The 26,310-nt window shown below is 39.0% G+C and overlaps 2 protein-coding genes across 7 annotated transcripts in view; both read left to right on the top strand.

Annotated features, from left to right (window-relative positions):
• pik3ap1 (phosphoinositide-3-kinase adaptor protein 1) overlaps positions 1–6,056 on the top strand; it is a 76,273-nt gene extending 70,217 nt beyond the window's left edge. The window contains exons 11-24 of the mRNA XM_077612969.1: positions 49–193; positions 380–522; positions 604–736; positions 1,560–1,756; positions 1,862–1,967; positions 2,042–2,104; positions 2,184–2,405; positions 2,484–2,534; positions 3,300–3,493; positions 3,571–3,643; positions 3,724–3,891; positions 4,427–4,497; positions 4,578–4,666; positions 5,046–6,056. Coding sequence (XP_077469095.1) covers positions 49–193; positions 380–522; positions 604–736; positions 1,560–1,756; positions 1,862–1,967; positions 2,042–2,104; positions 2,184–2,405; positions 2,484–2,534; positions 3,300–3,493; positions 3,571–3,643; positions 3,724–3,891; positions 4,427–4,497; positions 4,578–4,666; positions 5,046–5,160 — 1,770 coding nt within the window. The 3' untranslated portion in view covers positions 5,161–6,056. The remainder of the gene's footprint in view (positions 1–48; positions 194–379; positions 523–603; positions 737–1,559; positions 1,757–1,861; positions 1,968–2,041; positions 2,105–2,183; positions 2,406–2,483; positions 2,535–3,299; positions 3,494–3,570; positions 3,644–3,723; positions 3,892–4,426; positions 4,498–4,577; positions 4,667–5,045) is intronic.
• A 463-nt stretch (positions 6,057–6,519) lies between these two features.
• The window catches only part of sorbs1 (sorbin and SH3 domain containing 1), a 38,780-nt gene continuing 18,989 nt past the window's right edge, over positions 6,520–26,310 (top strand). For 3 of the 6 annotated variants that reach the window (XM_077612962.1, XM_077612966.1, XM_077612967.1), the window contains exons 1-14: positions 6,520–6,758; positions 16,060–16,109; positions 16,195–16,281; positions 17,025–17,135; positions 18,027–18,118; positions 18,472–18,613; positions 18,814–18,843; positions 19,373–19,515; positions 19,647–19,707; positions 19,850–19,924; positions 21,710–21,745; positions 21,844–21,946; positions 23,080–23,194; positions 24,405–24,488. In XM_077612962.1, coding sequence (XP_077469088.1) covers positions 6,652–6,758; positions 16,060–16,109; positions 16,195–16,281; positions 17,025–17,135; positions 18,027–18,118; positions 18,472–18,613; positions 18,814–18,843; positions 19,373–19,515; positions 19,647–19,707; positions 19,850–19,924; positions 21,710–21,745; positions 21,844–21,946; positions 23,080–23,194; positions 24,405–24,488 — 1,236 coding nt within the window. In that variant the 5' untranslated portion in view covers positions 6,520–6,651. The remainder of the gene's footprint in view (positions 6,759–16,059; positions 16,110–16,194; positions 16,282–17,024; positions 17,136–18,026; positions 18,119–18,471; positions 18,614–18,813; positions 18,844–19,372; positions 19,516–19,646; positions 19,708–19,849; positions 19,925–21,709; positions 21,746–21,843; positions 21,947–23,079; positions 23,195–24,404; positions 24,489–26,310) is intronic. The other 3 variants (XM_077612965.1, XM_077612964.1, XM_077612963.1) reach the window with 3 other exon arrangements.

The following is a 26,310-nucleotide window of genomic DNA, read 5'->3' on the forward strand; positions in this document are numbered from 1 at the left end:
TAAAGATGAACATTTTTCAGACCATATTGATCTGCTTCTGTTGTTCAGGTGGACCACACCCTTTTTATCATCTTTAATGAAAAAATAGATGAGCTCCCATTATCAGAAGTAGAGTTTTCTTCTGAAAATAATTCAACTAAAACGGTTCCAGGCACTGTTGTGAATGAGTACACATTAAGTCTTACTGCACCTGGTAGGTTGTTTTGGAATTTAATATTCCTCACTGGCATATATTTTGAAAATGTGTATCATAAAACCGGGTTAACCTGTTCTCTTGACAATAATTCTTTAGTGTGTTCAGTGGAAAAGTGACTTTTTTGAAGGGACTAGTGAAAAGTATTTGAAATCACTTTTGTAAATAAATGTATGTTTTTGCTAGACATGCCCGCAGGTGTGGTGTCCCTCACTCTGTGCTTAAACCAATTACGTATAAGCTTGAAGTGTGTCACATACTATACCAACATGGGAGAAGTGAGCCGCTGTCTCAAAAATGCTGCTGATCCTATAAATTTCCTCTGCCAGGTCAGATTTGTGTTATATATTCAGTTTCCATGCTATTTTTTGGTATATTTTGATATTTAGTCTGTTTTGTTTTTCTTCCAGGCTTTCAATTTAGGGGCCAACTCAATTGACATTTTGGACAACATTCTAACTGACTCCATAAAATCTAAAACACCAGCACCAGGTCTTCAGATGTTTGGAATCAGGCAGACAGAGGAAAAAAATATGGAAGCTTGTGAGTGCAACTTACCTATTCTTGCTAACCTGTTTGAGGGAATTCCTTAAATGAGTAAATGAGAGAACTCCATCCATATATTTATATATATTTATTGTATTTGTTATTTCAGAAGTTACAATGTTAACATGGAAGGCATAGAGTACATTTGCCCATGTTCTAGTAATATGACACATGCAGATTATATGGTACATTTGGTGCATGGGCGTTCACACTTTTTTTGCTCAAAGATCTACTTTTCAACTTTCACTTTCAACTTCCCACAATCTACTTTGTTGTGAGGGTTATTATTTAGAATTTGTATGCGTCATCGTTTACCTTCAACCCTACACAAGGGACTAAAGATGGAAATTAGCCCTCGGCTGCAATCTTACATACTTACATATATATGTTCTTTAACATGAATAGGGATATGTTCATTCATATGTGCTGTCCCTTATTAAATCAATCAAACTTAAACAAAACCTGATGCAAATCAAGAGATGTTTATTTCCTAACAAAGTAGTTTGACACAATTTAACCAATATTAAAAGCAGACATTATTTTTTTGTGGCTCATCTATTGAGAGTTTGTATATGGTGCAAATAAAGTAAATCTATAATACAGACATTTAGATGGGATTGGATGTATGAACAATGGCATTTTATGCAGTTAAAACTCAACTGTGTTGACAAATTACCTCTAACCTTACCACAAAAAATATAGGTTCAGAATTCATCTCCAAATTTAAATTTTTAAAAAAAAATGGGGCTTTCACACAGAGGCATCTGCCATGTTGACCTTTGTCTAGCGGACCTCATAACTAATACACTTTATTCTTCAGATAAACGCAATGAAGAACTTCCCACTCTTCTCCACTTTGCTGCAAAATACGGCCTAAAGAAGCTGACCAGTTTCCTCCTTCAGATTCCCGGAGCGCTGCAAGCTTACAATGTGATGAATAAGAACGGAGATTATCCAAACACGCTGGCGGAAAAGAGTGGCTTCGCAGCTCTCCGGCAGTTTATTGATGGATTTATTGTAAGTCCAAAAATGAGCTGCTTTATTGTTTTCCCTCACACTCTGACTGCCATTTTTTGATTCAAAATGTACTGTACCTTGGCTCACAACCAATATCCAAATGAGGTGGGTGAGGACTATGAAGTGATGTCAGCCAGCAAGAGCTCAGACTCTCCTAGCGACATGTATGAGTCAATGTTGGACATAAACCCTGGCTGTGCAGATGACCTATGTAATTATCTTTTTTATATATCAGTTTTTGTTCATATTGGACCAAGTGTGATCATATTGCTACTCTTCCTCTAGATGAAGTGATGATTACAATAGGTGAAAATCCAGAAGAAGCTATGTTGAGGACATTTTTTCAAGGTGAACAAACTTTGAATATTGTCCTAAAAATGTGTGTGAATAATGAACATAAAGTGTTTTTTTCCTTCATGACTCTCAGCAAAACCTCACACCAGTGAAGTCTTGGATGAAGGAGAGCAAATCCAAACCATTGAACTGAATGAAACTGACAATGAGTTTGACCCGTACGACCTCTCTAGTACAGACATATATGATACTGTGTATGAAGATAATGTACCCGTCCTGTCCCGGCCACCAGCCCCAATTCCCAGACCTGAAATTGAGCCTGAACCTGAAAAGCCTATTGCTTATATTTCACGTGGTACTTTACATTTAATCTTTGAACCTTTTGCGAATTCGTTTTGCTCCTGTGATGTACCGTTGACTCTATTTTTGACAGTGTTTTCAGATAAATCCATGTCCCAAAGTCAAACAGCGGAATATCAGAAAGGTAAATATACTTAAATAACTGATCTACTTCACATGTTACAGCTAAACATTTGGATGCTTTTAACTTCCTTCAGTGTCAAACAAAGTTGTGAATTATGTTAAAACTTAAGTCATTCACTGTCCAATTCCTTTTTCATAGACATTAAATTCATTTGAACTGGGAAAGCTGTCATTGAGTGATCATGTTACACTGCCATTGACGGTGACAGACGTCCAATCAAGTATCTCTGGAGTTCATTTAACCGCCACCAATCCTTCTTACCATGCATTTGAACATGTAGTGTTCCCACGTGTAGAGCGTCAGTTTTTGGATTGGATTGGATAACTTTATTCATCCCGTATTCGGGAAATTTCATTGTGACAGTAAGGAGGGGGCAATGCAGAAAAAAACATAGTTAGTTACAAGTTAGACAGCAAAGGCCGCAGAACAACAAAGCAAAAGCACAAAGTACAAAGCACAGCAAAGTAAATGGGATCATTAAGAATCACCAAATCAAATCATTAAGACAGAAAAGCAGCAAAAACACAAAACTAACAAGAGTGGACGGAGCTACCGCCACCGGCTGCCACTTGAACGGCGCCATCTTGGTTGCAGTAGCAAAAACAGATACAGACTCAAGAAAAAGACGTTGTAAAGTTGGATAAAACTGGAACGACACACAGGAAGTCTTCCACAAGATGGAGAACTTCTGCAAACCTTTACAAAATATTGAGCAGCACTTTTTTTTGCCTAAATGTATTATTCCATAAATCTGCTTGCCTGCAGTTCATCCTACGATGGAAGTCCCCATGCCTTTATTTGACCCTTTTGCTGGGATGAAAACCCCTGGTCAGCGACAGCTCATTACCCTACAAGAGAGGGTCAAAGTAGGAGAAATTACTGTGGACGAAGCTGTCCGTGAATTTAAAGCTTGGCAGCTGGACCACGAGAGCAGAGCAAATTCAGTGCGCTATCAACAGGTAAAACGGTCACAATCAGTGAAATAATTATTCATGATCAGGGAGTATTGCAACTTGCTTGTGTTTTTGCACTTTAGGATAATCTGAAGCGTTTAAGAGAGAGCATCAACAAGCGCCACAATGAGAGAGACAAGACAGGAAAAGAGTTTGGTAATATCTTCCATGGATGTTTAAAATGGCATTCTCAAGACAAACTCATTAGAAGGATGACATTATGTCTCATTTATCAGATTACAACATAAGTGCTCCACTGCCGAGAAACTCCATTTGTGGAGCTACCGTGACACTGGAGTGTGCTTTATATGACGGATCGCCTAGAATGGTGCATCCAACTTCTTCAACAGCTCAGTCTATCCAAAGAGGAAGCTGGAAGACAGGAAGCACATCCAGTACATCCAGTGGGTCTGACTGTCATGCTTACAATTGTTCTAAACCGTGACCGGACGTTTTGTCGAAAGACGTTTTGTCGAAAGACGTTTTGTCGAAAGACGTTTGGTCCCCGGACGTTTGGTCCCCGGACGTTTGGTCGACCGGACGTTTGGTCGACCGGACGTTTGGTCGAACGGACGTTTGGTAGAACGGTTTTGCATGCAATTGATAGATTTTAACATTGGGTGGATAGGGATTTAATGACTATTATTTAACATTGAGTGAATAGGGTTAGGGTTAAACAAATGAAAGTCTCGTGACTCAAACCTCGGGACTCGCGAACCTGGCGACCAAACGTCCGTTCTACCAAATGTCCGGTCGACCAAACGTCCGGGGACCAAACGTTCGCGGACCAAACGTCTTTCGACGAAAAGTCCGAGTACCGTTCTAAACAGTACAAAAATTGAACAATACACATATGATACCTGTCTTGTATGAGACTTTAATAGATTTTATATGTGAGCCTGATGACATCACAACTGAGCGCGTTTTCCTTTACATCAGGTACTGAGAGCAACCGTCTCAGCACTCACAGCAATTTAAGCTACAGTAGTGGGACGGATCCAGATTTGGAGGTACATCCTAAGAAGTCATTGTTTGTTTTTCTTTTATCAATGTAAAGGTTGCAATATTTATTTTATTTTTTTGGTCAAAGGACTCTGTAGAAAACCTCCCTCTTATGCAGCGACCTTCTGAAGCGGCTCCTCTAATTCCTCCCAGAATTCCTCCACGTAACTCACAAAGGTCAGTCCGATCATGAACCTAGTATGCCCAGTTAAAAGAATGTCAGCATTAACAAAACACCATGGCATTTGATACTCCCAAAATATACATAGGAATATATTTTTCACAACAATATGCACCAGATCCCATTGAGACCTTTTGGCTCTCCTAGTCGCGCTCGCAAAATCATCATTTCTTGTCATACAATGGGGACATTAAGAATATTTCTGACAAAACTTGGGAAATTCACCTATTTACAAGAACCGCTTTGCATGCCGTCATAGAATTCAGTTCTCGCCTCTTTTTTTTACTTTTAAGCGCTTTAAAACGTTTATTTGTATTCTTGGTTTTTGTCCTAATTCTAATGTAATTGTTGCACATATACCACCTTGTCTTACAGTGCGTCTGATAAGATGTCATACAAGCGCTATATCTCTTCCCCGGCCCCAGCACCTCCTCAAAGACCTCCAAGACACAAGATTTCTGCTCCTCCTGTTCCACGTCGACTACGTTGATGAACGTAAATTGAGCTATACCTAATATTACCATTCAGAAACTTGTTTTGATTAATTTTAGTACCACATAGCAAAAACAAAAATCTTATACTGTGACATGTGGTATTAAGAGCCACATTGGGTGTCTCTGAGAAGGTTTTTTTTTTGGCATGTCTATTTTTATTGTGATTTTAAAGTATTTATTTTAGACAGAGAGACAGTCTTGGGCATATTGCCACTAGCAATTTGCATTCACTCTTTTTTATTGCTGAAATTAACAACCATTATTGTTGCATCAATGACATTTTTGGCTTCGGATTCCAATACCTGGTAGAGAGGTATTGACCAATTATATAATGATTTATTTTTTCTTTAATATTACAGCATATACATGAATGTAAAGTCATTGCTATTATCACTTGGTCAGACATGCTTAACTCATTGGCTACCATTGATGGTGCTAAATGTCCGATCAATTTAAAATGGGAGGGCTGACAGCAAATGGATTGGAAAATAATTAAGGACGAACTCACTCATACGCACAGCAGAATGTTGATGGGATGCCACGTAAATGGATATTTTTCTTTGTGCTTAAGAAGGACCACAAGTGCTCATTTTTTCACAGCGGCATGCGTAAATGGCAGCCATCTTGGGTAAGGAAACCAGCGTTTGAAAACAAGATCTTGAAGAATAGGCATCACACATGCATAATTTTCCGAGTATATTCCGACACTGATGTAATTTCAGTGACGTATCGGTCCCGATCCCAACACTAGTTGCCATACTACCACTCTTCATGGTAAAGATACAAATTATACTTCTCTTCCTAATATTGTCAAATTGAAAGATAGGATGAATAAGTTTTCAAGATAGATACAGATGTTCTGGTCACCAAATTAAAGGACAGATTTGTGTCACATGTGTAGAGCGAATTTTACCTTTGCACTTTCTACTGTGAGATATGGATACTTAAAAGTTGGATTTCCAATTAAGGGGATTCTCCTTCGTTCCTTGGATGTAAAAACAGTATATATTCCATTAAAAAGTACTTGAAAGGCAATGTTGGATGGATTTAAAGGAAAATATATCCATACAAATTTGTTTTGCACTGTGTATGAAACACATTGCTTTGAACAACTGTTCTATTTTTAAAAATCTATTTCTCTTTGGGTTCTACGCTTACAATAAGGGTAAGCATATTATCCAATCTAAGTGTGATAAGTCAGTGCAGTTTTTTCATATATAACAATAAAATGTACAGTATTTTCATGTAATATTCAGCAAAATATACAAATCATTGTCATATAATACAGTAATATTGGAAAACATAAATACTGAACTTCATACATAGGAATATATCAATTATCGCACAATATTTTTGTTGTATACTGCAAATATTTTGTTTCATGAGGACATTCACTTAAAAAATAAATCTGACATCTGAGCTATGTGCTTTTATTGTGAAAGGCTAGTGGCTCTACTGCAGCTTGACGCAGCCGGGGCTTTGTGCGAATGTGCGTGCAGTGTCCGTGCGTGTTTGGTAGACAGGCAGAAGCCATCCGAGGAGAGTGCAGGCTGCACAAGCCATCACAACACTGGATGATTACCAGCAAGTGCAGGTGAGCACATTTTCTTCTCTTCTTCCCCTTTTTTCATTTTTTTCAAATTATTATTCTTATTTCTAAATACAGTTGGATTTATTTTCTACTTCTGATGACACCAAGCAGCAGCAGTTCTATGTTCAATGTCAATGTTATTTGAAGCAACCCATTTTCTGTGAGTCAGTTTTGTTTCCAGGACGGTCACTGCAGCAAAGGCAAATGCTCACAGTGGGTTAAACTGTATTGTGCTGCATGCCCCTCACAGAAGCTATTCATGACTTTATTGCCCATTCCAGATGTAATTTATCACTGCAATTGTTAAATTTAGACCGCTGCTTGGATTTTCCTTGTTTCACAGTTGTTTGGGCAATCTCATTTTGAGCAAATCTATGAGAATAGACAGTTAAATAAGCATCATAGCTAGTACAAAATTGTTGCTAGATCATGTAAGTTTTTAACTAATGTTTAAATACTGTGTCATCTTGACAGCATGCAGAAGCAATCTCGTTTACTGCCTTCCTACATGGTGTTTTATGATGTTCAATTTTACTTTACTCCCACATTTGCACATCAGTTTCCAGCATTGATATCACGTATGATCAACACGGGTGTAGCAATTTAATTATAGCTGAGCATAAGCTTTTTCTTTTTTAATTTAAGTTTTACTTAGCAGTTTTATATCAGTGCACAGTAGTATATGTGAGCCCCTGCTCGTATTGACATAGACTGTTTAACTACATGCTCTACCAGAACAAACAGAACAGCATGTGACATGACCAAATGTCACACAGCACACGTGAGTTTTACTACTCACTATAAACTGATACCAGTATAGATTATTGGTTCTTTCCATTTCTTTACATCAGCAGCGATATACTGGTTGAGTTTAATTCAACATAAAGTATGGCTTCTATTGGTGAGAAATTCTAAATTGGTCTCTGTCATTGTTTCTGCACTCCCATTCACAGTGATGGATTTTGCTTTTAATTTCAATGGGTGTGGTAATATGATGCTACACAAGCCTGATAAAATATTTACCACAAACAAATAATTAATCAAAAGAGAAAAGGAAAAAAGCTAGGCTTTTTTGTGTGTTTGCTACATTCCCATTGTCACTTCACATTCAGACTTTGGTTTTGGTTTTGACTCATACAACAGGTCAAAACATTGGCATTGGATGCATGACTTCCAATGGCCATTTTCCCTTGCGCAAACACGGCAATCCCCTCACTCTAATATGTCCTGAGTATTCCGATTTTCAATGTGTCTTTCTGGGCTATTGCTCCTTTGCATCTTTAATATATAAAAACACAAAGTTTGCCCCTTCAGGAAAGCAAACAAAGGCTTGCTCTTTTTCTTTTCACCTGGTTTGACAGGATCAGTGAAGTATCTCTGTTGTTTACTCAAAAAGAACAGCCTACCCACTGCCTACTTTAGTAAATGACGACGATAGATGTCATGTGTCTATTCTCATCCATCTGGAGTGAATTTTATAAGAGTCTTTCAAGTATTGACTTAGTGTTAACACAGCAGTGAGAAACAGGCATACATACACTTGCTTCACAGCATGACATGACACACAGTTTGCATGTTGTGTTCACCGCTGGCTTGACAAAGAGTCGGAACTGCTTGTTTTTACAGTGTCCTATGCCATTGGAGGTAAATACATGTCAGCTACTGTTTGGTTTTGTCGTGTCTTGTTTTCCCTTTTTAAGAATGTATTGTAGGGGATTGGTATTAGACTGTTTGGTATAAACCCCATACAGGGATCAATATTAATGAACCTGTACAAGTGCTACTCGACACTGCCCGTCTTACGTGCCATTTTGTCTTGTTAACAGGGCAATCGCTGCACGACTGGAATCACCAAAATCATGGTGAAAGATTTACACACACAAAAAAAAGTTTAATTAGGAGGTTTATCTATGTTTGAACAAATGGTGTAAAAGTGAGCGGCGTGGTTGCATTTCTTAGTGAGCTTGGCCATTATTTGCTGCTATGTGAGCAATATGGTAATTGGGGACATGTAATCTCCTCTAAGTGCACAGTAAGTGGCAGAACAAGATTATTCAATGCAATTTAGAACGTGGACCGAATGGAAAATTTTACATGATAAGCACACTAGTGGGATCTTTTGAAATTATATGGGTGTTTTAGGTAAACACCAGGTTTCTATTTTCATTGGATGTTAATGTTACAACACAACAGGTTACTTAGCAACCACCTCCATTGCCCCTTGTCCGCTTTCTCTTTAAGTGGGGTGCTTTAGCGATAAGGTCCATCACGTAGGAGCGTTTGAAAAGGAAGCATCGAAAATGCAATTTGTGCTTTGATGATGGAATTGGACTGCGGCAGCCTCAAGCGCCATGCCCCCTTTCTTCCACCTGCTCTGTCTGATTTGTAACATGTCAGCAACTGATGGAAAACAACAGTGTCACTGCAGCTGCCGGCAAATATTAAAAAAAGAATGAGCGTGTGAGGTGACTCATCATCACATTCACCGCAATGATCGAGTGTGAGCGATGGATTGGAAATTTATAACTCGCACTTCTTTTTCTGTCATCACTTACAGAAACTCTGCTACCATTTGACACATTGAGATTATTCATTCATTTATTTTTTGAACTGCTTATCCTCACATCGGTCGTGGGGGGTGCTGGAGCCGAAATTCATCATAATTTATCAGCCGGGAATGACAAAATTGGGATTTTACAATTCACTCTCTTCAAAGGTTTCTGCGACACATATTCATATTTACAAAATTGTAGTTTTTCCAATAGAGACCCTGCAAAACAGAAAATAACCAACAAATAGTAAATGTTACTTTGCCCATATCTACTGGTGAAAAAGAGTATAGCAAGTCTTGTGCGCATATAAACCGTACCCTTCAGTCATCATTTTTGGAGTTACAAATACGGCCTATATGCGAGAAGATATGGTTCCTTATGAAATACATGAAGGACTATTATTGTGATACTGATAACAGCAGAAACATGCATGATATTCCGTTGCGTTGTGTTGTGTCTGGATGTAACGAGGCAAGTTAGATTTGACGTCCCGTACGTGTCCTTAAATAGCTCAAAGGAAATCCCGGTGGAGTCCCGCTGTAAACCCATTTCACACGAGGATAACTTCATAGTGCCTGAAATTGCTGGATTATCACATTGCTGTTTATATTCAACATTAGCTGCCATATCCTCTGACTCAATTATTAAGTTGGCCTGTTGCATGAGGTCTTCCAAGTGTTATATTAAGAAGGGCCCTCAAAGCTTCCAATCCACGCTTCAGTCAAAACATCCAGCAGAGACGCATCAAGCGTTCTCTCCGACAAAGATTGGACTTGTTGTTGTCCAGTATGCCCTATGAGCTAAGCCACACAGAATCTGAGCACAGCTGAGCTGGTTCTGTTGTGATGGCATCAAACCACATTGTGAGCATTGTTTCACTTTATCCCAAATTGCAGCCTCTTTTTTTGGTCTAAATGTCAGTTACTCTTGAGCAGTCTCTTTTATAATTTCATATTTTTCAGTATTTTATGTTTTGTGTTACACTCTACTTAAGGACAAAACATTAGGTGATGCTATATATTTAACATAGATATTATTTAAAACATATACCGTATGATATGATCATGTTCATTTCACTAGCCTGGACTAAGGAATCTGTGATTTCTTTTCCTGAAGTATTTTTCAGTATTATTTTACAATTTATAAAAGAATCCATTTAAAAGAGGTCTTTAGTTTAATGAAGTGTCACCATGACATTCCAACCCCAACGTTTATACGATTATCCCACCTGAACATAGTGTCACCGTGATTAACATACTTGATGCTTGTGAGAGTTTGCTATTCCTGAAAGTCGTGTTGTTTTAATCTTGTAAATATACCAAAACAAAATTCTAATTATAATATTTTAAAGTAGTTAACACCTCATGGGCTCCGGGCACATGTTCCATGCAGTCATTCTTCTAGTATAGCCTGAAGTATTTGCTTTATATGTCGTTTCCTGGTTACTTTCAGCTTACTGGCATTCTTACTGTGATGTCTGTTAAAGCCTAGCAGGCCTATTAAAAGCCTGCTTTGGAAACAATGTTTGTAAAAGGCGTTTTGTCCAAAGAGGCCAACTGCAGTTACAACAGAGTGTTTTCTAACCCTGAGATCTGACCATGAGCATATCATGGGCACACATGGGGGGGGGAAACTGACTTCATTTTCATTTAGACCTCCAAATAAATGTACCAGAAAATTTCATTAGAGCTATTGCTTCTCCTGACACCGTAACGAGTTAATTAGAAGGATTTTAAGGAATTCATTGAAGTGTTGTCCATCCAGATACACTTTAAGCTCCTTCCATTATCGACATGAATATGTAATCCTTCTGTGAGGTCTATAATGACTGCAGTTTGAACGCTACATACATTTCCTTTTATGCTGGAGTTGTTTGAAATGAACTTCAAATAGCTTGCTGGAGGAATGCGTAGAATCCCCGGCTGCTGTCCAGTGTGGAAGCTGTTTATGGAAGAGAGCTGGGAGGGTGCAGGGCAAGGGATTCTCAATTAGGGGAATAAGCTGCTGCGCTGGTGTAGCCTTTTCGAGCCATGTTTGGAGCTCTTTTCTGGGATCCGCACACTCTGCCGGATAACTTCTCACCTATCTGCTGGCCGTTGACAAAACAAGTGTCAAACGGGCATTACATAACATCCCAGTCTCACTCTGTCACTTGGGTGTGTGGGGAGGACGCAAAAGTAGATATATGAATAGACTTCAACTCTTTTCGTGACGCTGACAATGATGGATGCGTAGTCTCGTGCTGTCCAATCCTTCTTCTGCTGTGAATTTCAATGAGTTTACCCCAAGTAGATGAACTGTGAGGGCTGTCCGCAAATGAACATTCAGCCAATGAGTTCATTAGGACCTGACGCAGATATTTACATCAGATGAGATCAAACGAAACTGAAATGGATTATTATCTTCAAAAAATATGATTTGTTTTTATTTATATTATCGTGTTTAATCACAGCGCTTAGTAATTCTCAAATCTGCCCCCACCCTAATAAAACAATTATTTATGAACAAAAAATCTAAAAGCTTACAATAAAATGATTAACATTGGCTGCCACTGGTGGCGCTAGTCATCCAATCTATTTTGCCAGTGAAATTGGATTGGACGTCTATCACCGTAAATGTAAGTAAAACATGATATCTTAGTGCTAGCCATTCCAGTTCAATTATATTTAATGTCCATCAATGTCAATGGCAGTGAATGAGTTAAAGTAGAATGCAGTGGCGGTCCGTGAATTTCCTAGCGACGCCTTCAGCTGACGGAATCAATCCAACCCTCAAAAACTATTTTATGGCTACAAAACCTCTACTGCAGCTACAGCTGCGACACATAAAAATCATCAATAATAACCTCATACAATTGAAATATTATTTAGGAATATAGCCATATTTTACTCACCAAAAATCCTTTTTACCTGTACACAATATCCATCCTCCTTTCTTTCCTCCTTTTCTATCGCCATCGAAGCTACTGCTGAAAGTCGAGCCTGTCCTGTCTTATTTCTGGCATACGTTTTTATTCGATTTAGTTCTGAAAATGTTCGTTCCCGGTTGTGACAGGCTTGCTTGCTTTGGAGTTGTCCGACATTTCTTAATGATGTCCAGCTTTTTTTTTCTTGAAAAGTCCGTCTTGAAAATGGCTTTGACAGTAAATCTGCAAACAAATCCATTTCTTCTCCTCCTTCAGCCATTGCGGGTTGACAAAACCGCTATTAAATCAACACAACAATATATTCGCTTGTGCAGCTCGCTCCAGATACACTTTGGTAGCTCTGTCTAGTCCACTCTATCACTAGCCAATCATAGTTGGTGAAAGCGATGACGTATCCCGACGTCTGCGAGAAAGCAATGACGTATCCCTACGCCTGCTAGAAGGCAATGACGTATCCCTACGCCTGCGAGAAGGCCTTGGTGTCGCCAAATCGAATTCTGATTGGTTAAAGCAACAGTCTTATTGACGCTTGTTTAATGCAGCAGAGCCTGCAGAACTGATTGTGAAGGCCTTGAAACAGATTTCTGACCCTGGCAACAAAAAATGGCTGAAATGTGATAGGTTAAATGCTTTAATATGAAAACACACATCTGGAAGCAGTGCAACCAGGGGGAAAGCAATGAAAGGAAGCTAACAGACAATTTGGTATTATTTAATAAGTATTCATGGATAAAATATAATTAACACCAGTCTGTGATTTCTTAGGCCAGCAGAGAAGGCCTTGAAGGCCCTGACGGGACACGACTGGTAGAATGTAAATACTATGTTGACTTTGTTGTTCTGCTGGGTCAGAAGCCTTGGCCACATAGGGGCAGTATAACACAATTTCTGAATAATTGGAGCTAGTAAAAACTGTAGAGTAAGCCGCTATGTTAGATATTCTTCGCAGAGGATAAATAATATATGCTTGCGATTGTATTATTTACGTGTTGCGCCACACCACTGCTATTCATTCGCCCGTTAACATTTTACAATATTAGCAAGCATCCCGACACATCCAATTCTATGGTGTTAATGTAACAAAAGCCACAGACTACTTTGACTATCAACAAAGTATTTTTAGCCTGACTGAAAATCCCTCCTCCCATTTGGCAACATACCCACCATATGTCAATTAACATGCAAGGAATAGTAGACATAGTAGCGGTGCATCATGTCGACTGAGGCACGACTGAGTCTAGAGGCAAAGCCTCGCTCCACGAGGGAGGGCAAGGAAGATTTGATGTGGCGGTTTGCACGGATTCTGCAGAGTGGGTGCCACATTCCCAGGTGGCATGTGGTGACAGGTCCATCTGGCCACACCTGCCATCAGAAACAAACAGACCCCCTACATAGTCAAGGTCAAAACTGGGAAGTCCAGCTGAGATCCATTCAGCTTAGCCAGACGTCTCGGGAGGTATGACAAAGTCTTGATGCACTCAGCAGGACAGGTCACCCAACATTCTTGCAAACTTGCTCATCAAAAAGTAAGTAAGGTTTAGTCATGTTTAGGATTAGTGGAAAAAATTATAGGAATTGATGAGAGGGTAAACACACAATAGCTCATGTGGACATGTTTGAGAATTTTGTGACATGGTTTGCTCCTCTAGACATACTGTGTTTATCTCGTCATGGATCTAAAATGTTTGTTCCGCCAAAATGCTTTGCAGGACTTGCCTGCATGACGGCATTTTAGAAATCAAATGTTATGTATAAATGTGTATTTCAAGGACAGAGGAGCATTCTGTTACTACCTTAATAGGTCAAATGTGTATGTATCTAGTTGGTTCTTATTTTATGTAAATGTATAGTACAGGGGTCTGGAACCCACAGCTCTAGAGCCGCATGTGGCTCTTTCGTGCTTCTTTTGTGGCTCTGTGACTGCAAAATAAATAATGGCTATACGTATTTAGTTTTAATTATTCATTTATAGTGTTGTACCGACAGAATGTTTTTTTCTTTTAATACTAAATTAGTGCCTACCCACTTGACTGTAAAGTGATAGTTATCCTGTGTTGGTCAGACATCGCTTAACACATTGTTTGTCATTGACGCCGGTGGACGTCCAATCAGTTTGTGGGTTTGTTCATTCACACTTTTAAAGGATTGGATGTCTACTCGTGAAAACATGTTTAAATTCACAGCAGAAGGGTGATTGGATGCTATACTAATGTGAAAAGATGGACTTTTTTTCACTTCGTTGTGCGTTCCTGATGGCCTAACCAAAGTTTGGTAACTACACGTCGAAAAGTAAATATATTGTTCAGCATCGGCAAATTGTTTCTTAGTAGTTGCAGATGACGTAATTTTGCAATCTTGGATATTTTTCACTTTGTGGGTGAAGGTTGAAATGACGCTTTGAGCCTTTAAAATTGCCAAGCCCCTGGACTTCCTTCTTTTTCTCTTCATATTTTGTCGTCACAGGATTACTGTTAGCCATTCACAGCTCCTGAACTATTCAGAAGTCATTTCCGCAGACAGCACAGATGGATCTCTTCTGAGCCATCTCTTCCTTAAAAGGCCAAGAGAAATCTTTGCCCTCTATGTGTTTATGCAGCAAACTAAAAACATTGCGAGCTGTCATCTCATCTTTTATCATTTTTATAGTCCATCTTTACCCATTGGAGGTCTATCTGAGGAGTTGAAAGAAGTGATGATAGAAGCATTGACTTCTAACATTATAACATTATTAATTGCTTTTACTTTGATTAGGCTTCACCCCCTCGACAGGGTAAGTGGTGCACAAATGGATGAACTGAGTGATATTTAGTCAAGCTTTCTTTTTCATGTCCCCTTGGGATGTTTTTGGATTGACTCCAACTCCCCCAAAAGATTTTAGGTTGCTTAGCATCCTCTCTACCAGAAGTTGAATGACAATAAAATCCGCCATATTTTGTGCGAGCAATCCTTTCTTCAATTTGGCTGATTTTAGATACTGTTGGCATCCAATAAGTTTTTATCATTCAAGTGAGGTGACAGTTTTGGCAAGTTTGGTTACTTCATTGGAAGTGATTTATATCAGTGGTGCTGACAGGCCTCAAAGGGAGGCCTAGTGGATTGATAGAAATGTCCCTAATGAAGCTAGATCGGACATATTCAATGACCAGACATGTCCAATTTATTGACAGAATCGGATGGTTTAAGGAAATCGACGTGCAGCATTTTTGGCACATTTTGCAAGCAACATCCTTTGTTAGTTTGTGTTGTTAGGCAAGAGGATCGTGACATGAATGCTGATCTAACTAACAGTTTAAATTTAGCGACAGGAAAGTTTAAATTCCCCATGGGGCACTATGTAGCAGCAAAAGTTAGCAACATGAAGTTTCAGTGAGAGCATAAATCATTATGAAGGATACAGTGGAAACAATCTACTACATTCAGAGTTAGTCATTTTAGGACACTTGTATTCCATTTAAGGTGTTCATTTTCATCCAAGATTGTTATTTACATCACAACACCCCAAGGTCAACCGATTTTATCTGCTGGTTTTCACTCGGAGTCTGAATATGGTCTGATTACAGCCCTATCACCAAGCAAGCATGATGTTTTGCTTTAGTTGTCACAGTTTTTCATTCTGAAATACATCACACGTCTGGTTAAATAGTTCAGCCTGAACCACAGCTAATATTAGAACCCAATGTGGGAAAGTGGTTTACACAGTCTTGTCAGCTGGAGGAGAGGAAGTTGCACGCATCAAACAGCGAAAGAATTACCTTCCATTGAATATTCACTTTTTTTTAATGGATGAGAACAATAGTAATTTTATTTTGACCTCTGCACCCAATAGCCCGACGGTGCGTCCAGAAGAGGGCAGCCTATCACCCAAGCCAACCGCCGGTAAGTCTACTCTAAGACGGGAGCATTTTGCATTCAGGACACGCTAAACTGAACTGTTGTCTCTGCGCACTTCTGCTTACTCGAGTACGATTAGGTCCCAGGGCTGTGAATGCCGTCAAGATCACGCCTCTGTCAACCATGAAAGGATCCCCTGAGCTGATTCCTTCTGCAGGTGATATCCTTCTCATTAATCTTTGAGCACAACAAGTGTGGAACATCTCTCCTTCCCCAATAAAAACTCAGAAGGATGTGGAATCATGTTAAAGGTGTGGGTGCTTTGCACTATATTTCTCTGACTGAGTGCTCTTGGCAATTACACACCAGGGTACCTACACCCACCCATTGGCTGCAGCATTATGGCCACACGCAAATAATCTTTACAGCCCAGACTTCAGTGAGTGGCACACGCGCCGGAAAAGCATTGACAAACTTTTCACAGGAACGGTCGCTTATCTAGTTTAAAATGTTCAGTTTTAGTCATTTGTCATATGAGGAATTAAAAACATGAGTCTTCAGCTTTTTTAAAAGACCAGCACTATACTATGTGTATGTGTAATAGACCTACCGTATGCATGCATGTACATCTATGTGTATGTATGTATATATGTGCTTGTATATATGTATGTGTATGTACCCGTATGTATGTATATATATATATATATATATATGTGTGTGTGTGTGTATATATATGTGTGTGTATATATATGTATGTATCTCTCTCTCTCTCTCTCTCTCTCTCTCTCTATATATATATATATATATATATATATATATATATATATATATATATATATATATATATATATATATATATATATATATATATATATATATATATATATATATATATATATATATTTCAGCAACACGGTTATAAAGCTTTCCAATCCAATCCAATATGGGAATGATTTTCAGACTTGGATCCCAGCAGGGTGTGCAAAGGGAAAGGAGTTGTGACACTGAAGGCCACTCTCATCCACTTTGATGACGAAGGCAGCAGCAGTGAGGGGTCTGGCGCAAAACCAAGTAAGCCTCTGGTGTAGATGCCACATTTGCTTCCCAATAAATGAATTAGATTCAACTCCTAAATAATACTAAATTCCTAACACATTTGTAATGTACATTTGTATTACAAATGAATTCCTACTGTCAAGTATTTTAAGTCTGGTAGTTACAGTAAGAAATATATGTATATATTTAAAACATCCATTGGTGGTGAACATGAACCTTTGTTCTTACGCCTCTCCCCAATCAAATGGATTTGACATCCACGGCAACTAATGAGTTAAATTTGGTTACCATTTATAGCAATAAACATCAATTGGTGTTAATATTTTTGAAATATATGTAACTACCACAGCACAAACTCTAAATATAAGCGAATACGGGGTGAATAAAGTTGTCCAATCCAATATTAGTTGGCAGTGAATGAGTTAAGTTGTCAAAGTTGCATAACAAATGATGTTTTGAAGTAAATCTGTGGTCGTTAGGCAACTAAGGGTCACCACAAAGGGCAATTGCTCATATTTTCGTTTGTGTGTCAAAGGGCTCTTTTGTCACAGCGTGCCCACATTGCACTTTGCTGCAGAGGCCTTGAATGTGAGCCTGTTTGTGGCGATGAGCAATCGGGACAGTGCTGGAGGCCGGCCAAGTCTTTTGGAGCGATGCTTTAATTGTTGTAGAGTCGGACTATAAAGGCCACGACTACAATGAGGCTTTGCAGCTCACTGAATAGGCCCTTTGTTCTCATGACAAAATTCAGAGGTTGTGGGAGAATCTTTTATTTCCTCCTTTTTCCGGGGATATCAGCACGTTGACTCAAACGAAAACATTCCCTTCTTTGGGCTTGGGTCGTTAATTAGCCGGATGTGTTTGCTATTGTCGCTGCACTGTCAAACATATCTGGACTTTTTGCAGGTATCTGCGCAAGCCAGATGAATGGATGTTTGGCTGAGGGAAGTGCTAACGTCACAGCTGATTTCACTCCTGTAAATCACAACCACTGCCAGGTAAGTTAGTGTGATTTGACTCACTGTCAATTGTATTATAATTACCGTATTTTTCAGACTCCAAGTCACTCTTTTTTATTTCTTTGCTGTGGTTTTTGATTATTTTCTGCCTCCTGACTCTTTTGTGTGGAATCAACCGATACCATATCATATCCACATATGAAAAAGGCCCAGTTTGCATTTGTAAAATTTTGTACCGGTCTGTTCATACTGTATTATGCATATGGGGCAAAAATGACAAATGGCCTGCGCTATGCACGTGAGCCCAAAAAAATGCGGTATGACTTCCTTTGAATGGCTGTCACGGTGTCATCAATATGCATTACGTGGGTTGTATTTTCTCTCCATTTCAGGCCAATTCACCAGAAAGCATAAAAGAAAATCAGGCTCCAGCTACATGCGACAAAAACAATTGTTTCCCATTATCCCCCAGCTCCATCTATCCATGCACCAGCACAGTTAATCCCACAATAGTTCTGCTGCAACACAACAGAGGTGAGTCAAGTCTGTCTCTTGAGTTGGGGTTTCAACATTTTAAACAAGCTTCAATGTCTGTCACTTTTATTTGTGTGAACTTTGACTTTCCGCTTGCTTCATCGTCTGTGCGCTGCTCCTAACCTGTGCTTCCACTTTGTTGCGTTGTTCTTCCGTCACGTCATGACCCTGGTTTCGGCTTTATCATTCTCCCACAACAGAGCAGAAAAAGCATCTTTCTCACATGAAAGGTATACGCCATTGTTTTATACTTACAAATAGTACTTGAGGGCATAGTTGTGATATCTATCCTCTTTTGATTAAATGTAATGACCCATTTCTTGCGCTATTATTTTTTTGCACTCATTTGTTCTTTAGTGTTGATGGAAAACTGTTGCCCAAAACTCAAAAGTTGTACCTACCTAAAATCCTAAACGACCATACCTTATTGATTTTTTTTTTACAATGTATTAACCAAATAAGAGCCGCCACAGTTTATAATTGCATCAATGTCATGGGACAAGGTACATTACTATTCTACAGATTTGTCACAATAATAAGTATCGTTAAAAGTAACACTTTCTGGAAACTTTCTCTTTCATCTTTGAAGCAATTTGTCTTAAAAGCTTGTGTTAAAGCTCATTGTCTGGTCCAAATGTAGTGCCTAATATTATGTCCAATGAGTAAAAATGGAACAGACTGAATTCTCAAGTTTATTTTGCTCATCAAGTTTGACTTGTCCTAAAATTATTATGGCCTTATGTTTTTGGGGGGTTACAGCGCCCACCCCAGAAAGAGACAAAAGCCCTGATCCTGCGAGAGACTTGGTCAGTTCCCTTGCAGACATGGATGGCAAAAGACAGCGACTATCGCTGCACTCGCCTATTCTCAGTCCACTCAACAGGCCCATTGTGCCAGTGCGGGTAAGTCATATCTTGTTATATCAATTGCCATTTCCCCACAAAAGTATATACTGAGAAAATAAAATATAATAAAATAATTATCATAGCTAAAATCTGATTTTCTTCACCTGCCCTGTTCATCCTCTTTTCAGAACACGGAAAAGTCCAAGGACTGGTACAAGACAATGTTTAAGCAGATTCACAAGATACCGGGTAGGAGACTATTTGAATTCTTTGCCAACTCATAGCATGCAATGATCACGTTTCACCCTTTCACTTGCATGTGTCCAAACACTGCGGGTGGAGGCATGTGTCAATGTCACATTGTGGTGTGTTTCTCCATCACTTCACTCAGAGCCTATTGAGGAAAACCCTTACCGTCCCACCTACATATTCCCTGAAAACTATGACATTCACGTGAAATCAAAAGGTATCTTTTAGTGAAATTCTACTCTCAATGGCTTTACTAATCCCCAACCATGTAAATACTTCTGACATATTGCTACCCTTTACCTGACTCACCTACGTTAATAGTACAACACCCATATACTTCAAAACTTACCTCTATTTTTAGTCTTTTTTCCCCCAAGTCTACATGTTCCATCCAACCAGTTGTATTGTGTTGTTAAATACAAGCATTGTAAGATGATTTAAAATGTGTGTTTTGCTAACAAATACACACCTTGCACCGGGTGATTAAAAACATATATTGTCAGCAATTTACTAACTTTATTACCATACATGTTTGACAGATATTTCTCAAAAGCCTTCCCCCTTCTCTATATTTACAATATTAATTCAATACACAAGTTCAATTATTTGCATCTTCTACGTTACATGTCTTATATGAGAAATCTTTTCCAATGACACCTAATCTAATACTTAGTTAGTTTTAATAAGCTAAAATTCATCATCAGGTGCAAAGGTCTATCTTTAAAATGCTCTCAAAACTAATTGAAACTGCAATTTTTATAATTGTAATTATCTTAAAGTTGTGTGGACCTGTACGTGGTTACGCAACCACTGGGTGTTTTCTTTTGTAGCAAGACTACATTTTAGATATTTTCCATTCTCATGTCATTAAAGCAGCCAAACATTGACCCGTTTATGGAAAAAAAATGCTGTAGTTTTATGCCAGTGCAAAGTACAATCCTGTAAAAACCAGAGTGAAAGATACCAAACTATACAATATTTCAAGTACTACTTTCTATTACAATGTGCATGTGTATATACATTTGAATATATATAGTGTAGTACCTTTCCCACTAGATGGTGGTACAGGCTTGTTTTGTACGTCAAAGTTAAGCATCAGTTCAGATTCTAACTACAGAAAATTGACTGCTATTACTCCCAGTATCATGAAGAAATAGTTCAACACAAAGCGTGTTCACCCAGTGTGTGTTTTATATCAATTCATTGAATATTATTTATGCATATATTTGCTATATGTACCACTTTTTCTCTTGAGGGTCACAGGCAAGCTGAACACTAGTGTTGCAAAGGTCTTTTTTTTGCCACCTGATACCGATATCCGGCTGTGTGGTATCAGCCAATGCCATATACTGATACTAATTTTTTAAAATAGAGATTTTGTTGTTTTTTAATCATTAATGCATACTCAGTTGAATGTAAAGTAATTGCTATCATTGCTTGGTTAGACACTGCTTAAGTCATTGTCTGGCATTGACAGCGCTACATGTCCAATCCATTTGAAATAGATTGGATGTTTACTAGTGATTAACTAAAAAGTACATAGTATCATGCAGGTTTGGCATGTTTTTGCATAGTACTCTCAAATGCCAATGACATCATTTATTAAGTGTCTCATATTGGTAACTGGTATATTGGTATCTGTGCACCACTATTGTTCACCCTGAACTGTCTGTCGGTCAAATCTATTAATAGTCATATTTATTTAGAATGTCTCTAAGTGTCGTAGTTTTTGCCCCACCAGCTATTGCACTACTCTCACCGCGATGCTCATTGGAGGCGGGATCCCATTTTATCCCGTAAAGTGCTTAGCATTGATTCGCTTTGATTGCATTTTGTGAAACGGTGATATTAACCAAGTGCTAAATGCAGGAAAAAGCTGAAAACATCGTTTTGGTCCCCTTTGATTTATATCTTTGCCTTTAAAAAATGATGGGTCATAAATACAGTACACTCAGAGATGCAATCATTGATTCATGCATTTTAATGTATTCTTGCACTACAGAGAATGGCCCGAACCCCTTTGGCTACTTGGAAGATGGTAAGTTTGGAAATTGATTGACTCGCCTCACTTCTGGCAAGGCATTAGTGGAATTAAGGTGGGGGTTTTTTGGTACTTAATGTATGTTTTTTTTCTAGTGAAAGCTGTGCCAAGATCTCAAAGTGATGCAAATATTGGTTCAAGAGGGAGGACAATGCCAGTGCCAACACGGTCCTCATCACTCAAGCCTTCTGCTAAGAGGTTAGTGGACTGTAATATGCACCATCATTATAATGTCATCTTGTAGACCAAGATCAGTCCGTGGAGAACAAAATACATATAGATACTGTTTTATTAAAAATCAAGTGTTTTAATATTTACTTACATGGAGTACACTCAGCAACAATATTTAATGATTGAAAAAGAACACAAAGCTTGAGGATGCTATCCATCCCTTTATAAGACATTTAATTAATTCATTGGCTGTCATTGACGGGCACTAGACATCCAACTTATTTTGACGGGGACACCGCGAAGGATTATTCACTTAAACATGAGCGTTCACATGCAGTTCTCCCAGTTTAAAGGAATTGGGTATCTATTGTTGTCGATGGCAAGCAATGAGTTAAATACTATGAAATTGCCCCAAAAATAGTTTAGGTGTTTTATTGTGGGGGCATAAAGTGATTGTATTTCTGTGGTTATTTTTGATTTCATAAAATATTTAGTAATTTGTGAGGTATTTATTTCACAGTTTTGTAGAATGCTGTGCAACTAAGCATTGTTTTAGTGTGGTACTTTGACATCAGTTCTAGACCTTAAACACTAGAAATTGTTTTTCCCAATGCCCAGTGTTAATGACTCTTCATTGGAAAAGTATTTCCAACAGTTGTCTGGCTTTCCATCTTTAAGATGAACATTTTGTCCCATGTGACTCCAGCAGCATGCATCCGCTTTTGCTCTTCATGTGTGTCATTAACACCTTCACACTCACACAAGCACATCGAAGTTGGCAAAGGAGGAGGGGCTTGTTGAGAGATGAGTGATAAAGGAGAACAGGTGATGGAGGATTAGAAGATTGGAAGCATTAGCGTTAAAGCTGTGGATGACATGTCGAGGTCTGACCTTTCCTCCTTAGTCACGAAAAAGTCAATGCCTGAACACACGCTATAAAATATATGAGGTGTTGCAATGAGAATGATTTAAAAAAAAAACTTTGATTGTAGATATCATATCTTGACATTTCTGTCATCATTCAAGTAAAAAAAAAGTGTTGCTGGGGGATTGTCATGACGTTTAGATTAAGAAATGACTTTGCCAAAGATGGTTGCCATGGTGACTACATAATGAGGCTTGGCTCTCTCTCTCCCACCCTGACACTCGATTCTCAACAGAAATGAGTGGGAGCCCCCGGATAAAAAGGTCGACACCAGGAAGTACCGCGCCGAGCCCAAGAGCATCTTTGAGTACGAGCCGGGGAAATCATCGGTGCTGAAACTGGAGAGAACGGTATGTTAGCTCACCCGCTCTATGACGCTCTATCGCTTACTCTCTCGCTGCATGCTGTGTGGACATCACCCCGCTCCTATATCCATCCACTCCCCCCCCCACACCAACCTCTGCATCTTCGGCACCGGAGGAAACGTAGCTCGAATCGCCTTGTGGGGTGCATTCCTAAAGGGTATCCTCTTCCTTTGACAGACGATCCCATCTTACATCGGGGAGGGATATCGCTTACAAGGGGAGCTATTGTCGTTCGTCTTCAATTTAAGGTTATTGGGCTGAATCGGCTTGCGAGGGGTGCCAAATCGTGGGTGCTATGTGTTTTGGGGTGAGAGGAATTGAAATGCTAACCTTTGAGAGGTGGTGTCCTTGAGGGCCGTCCTTCTCCATACGTGAATATTTGCTGCTTAGACCTTGATTGGCATTGTGATATCTACCAGAATTATAGCCACACAAACGTTCTGTAATTGATATTGGAATTACTTGTGTGTGTGCTGCTGTTGTTTCTAGGATGACGATTATGGTTTAGTTAGCATTCTATAGAATGAATTTCTTTCTTTCACTCTTGCCCCACTTTGCATGCTCATTCATTATTGTGGTATAAATGTTGGTAAAATATTACATTACATTATTGGAGATGATTTTAACCCTTTATAGGGCAGGTGACCTTTTGGGGTAGACTGATGTCCACAAATGCAAACATCACGTTTTGTCACATAAGCCATAATATTAACATTTGCTGTAGAAGTATAGCCTACATGACTGAGAATATGATATCTCAACTATATTAATGTCTCTAGTATTATGGAATGTTTATATGGAAGTTATGAATTAATAAAATATCAGTTTAGAAAAAATATACAATTAAGAACAAAAAGAGAAATATACTCCAACAACACTCAAAAATCGATTTTTACCGTTTTAAACCCATTGTTTGCCTTTGATAAACTGGGAGGAATGGCTGTGAATGTTCATCTTTGATTGCCAGTGATTGTGCTAGCCATCCAATCTATTTGGAGTGGGAAGCCTGGCAGCGAATATTCGCAGTTTCAATGCCAGGCAATGAGTTTAATAAGCGCTCCATAAAGGATTACCGAGCCAAACTTTGCGATATAATGTCTAATAGCTCATTACCTTGGTGTGTTATTCCATGCTGTCTGAACTGTCTTCTCTTTGTCTTTTTCCTCCTCTTCCTCTTGTCGCCATGCCCCTGTAGACTCAGGATGTATGTCTGGAAGATGTAGATTTAGAGAATGAGCCGTGGTATAAATTCTTTTCAGAGATGGAGTTTGACAAAGCGGTAAGTTGTTGCTATATTTAAAATGTCCCTGTATCATATTTAATTGCATGTGATAACCTATATGTTTAATTGTTGTCTGTCTGTGACTCCAATTTCGACATGCACTCACAAAATCCATAAACGCAAAAGACGATTAAGGTCGTACGGAATGTCACACATGACAACACTTGGCCGCTGTAATCTCGTTTACTGTGAACACACCTGATAATGTAGCGGTTCCTCTCAATTGTGCCCAAAATAGTTGACTGAGGTCTATTTTTACTCCCTTCAGAAGTGTTTCTCAGCATTTCTTGAGTGCCTTTGTAGCTGAGTAAGCACATATCAGCTTAGGCAGATATCCTAGCAATGTGTATTTGCTTTAGAAGAGTGGTTCTCAAAATGTGGTTTGAGTACCACCAGTGGTGCGCTAAAGTTTGACTGATTTAAATGTTCAACTCGCCTTTTTTTTAATCGAGTACAGTACAATCCCAGGCAAGTTTGTTGACATCTACACCTCGGCATGCTTGGCACCAAACAAGTCTTTTGGCTAGTCACGAGCAGATGTTCTCCTCCTTGTCGGGTCATGCCACCTCATCCCGGTTTATATGGGGTGGCAGAGTTGACTTTCAGATGAGCTCATAGGTCTGTAGAGGCAGAAGCTGCTATTCCGGTAGTTCCAAATTATCGGAAATGGGAAGGAGGTTTAGGATCTTTCCTTCCTTTCTCAGCCTGATGTCTTGCTTCTGTTTAATGTCAAAGTCACTACAATGGGGCACCTGGTATGAGAAGTATTTGACCTTAAGACTCATTGGACTTTGATTGCCGTATCGGTACTTGTGCGTGATTACTTGGGGACTGACATGACTCAAGACAGAAACTCTTGTGCTTGAGGAGTTAAGTGAAGCTCTTAGCTCTTGGAGTGTTGTGGAGGACCACGCCTAACTGAAAAGTAGCATATAATATGTAGTAGTTCTTGAAAGAACTAAATCCTTGTTGAGCTTGTTTTTGAAATAGGAAGCCATTAGTCATCTTTGAAAACTCTGAAATGCTGGTTTACTGTCATTGCACAAATAACTTTTGCACGAAAAAATTGAACCCTTTGCAAAATTTCTGAACCGAGGGATTGGAAAATGAAAAAATGAATTCATATGAAGATTAAGTAACAATAACCTACAAGTTAAAAAAAATGACCCTTTACTTTTTTTTAGCATTCCTCTGTCTTTTCCACATTTTTATTGCATGTCAATCATTTGTAGTGATGACTTGCTTCAGCCTATCAGACTGACTGACAGCTGTGATATATATATTTTTTAAAAAGATAAATTATGGATCACCCAACAGTGTCCACTGGGATAATACCAACACATTGTGGACTCGTAAATAACACACTCTGACATTAGGATACACAGTCTTTTTGAAGTATTTATAAGACTGAACAGGATGAGTATTTTGCCCCCACCCAACATTAGCGACTATATGACTCCATCTGTCAAGCATATGCTGATGAGGGGGCTGTTGCCACACTGTCTCAGCAAGCCTGCCACCTGGCATCCTCTAAAGGAGGCAACATTGTAAGCCCACCGGCTCATTGTGCTTTCATATTTAACCTCTGTTATTCACTTAACCTTTACCTTAAATCATTTAGCAGAGATGAGATATGAGGCGCGGCTTTCACATCGGGGGTGCTGTTTGTTTTCACGAGAACATATCAATGCAGAGAAGGTGCTGGAAAGAATGGGATTCATGTTACCATGACCTACTCATGATCGCTATTTTGAATACGAAAGCGGCACACAGGAGCCTAGCTTCTGAGTAGTTGGAGACACCTGTTAGGAAAAATGGA

Source organism: Stigmatopora argus, chromosome 11 (genome assembly GCF_051989625.1).
Source record: "Stigmatopora argus isolate UIUO_Sarg chromosome 11, RoL_Sarg_1.0, whole genome shotgun sequence".
Classification (NCBI taxonomy): domain Eukaryota; kingdom Metazoa; phylum Chordata; class Actinopteri; order Syngnathiformes; family Syngnathidae; genus Stigmatopora; species Stigmatopora argus.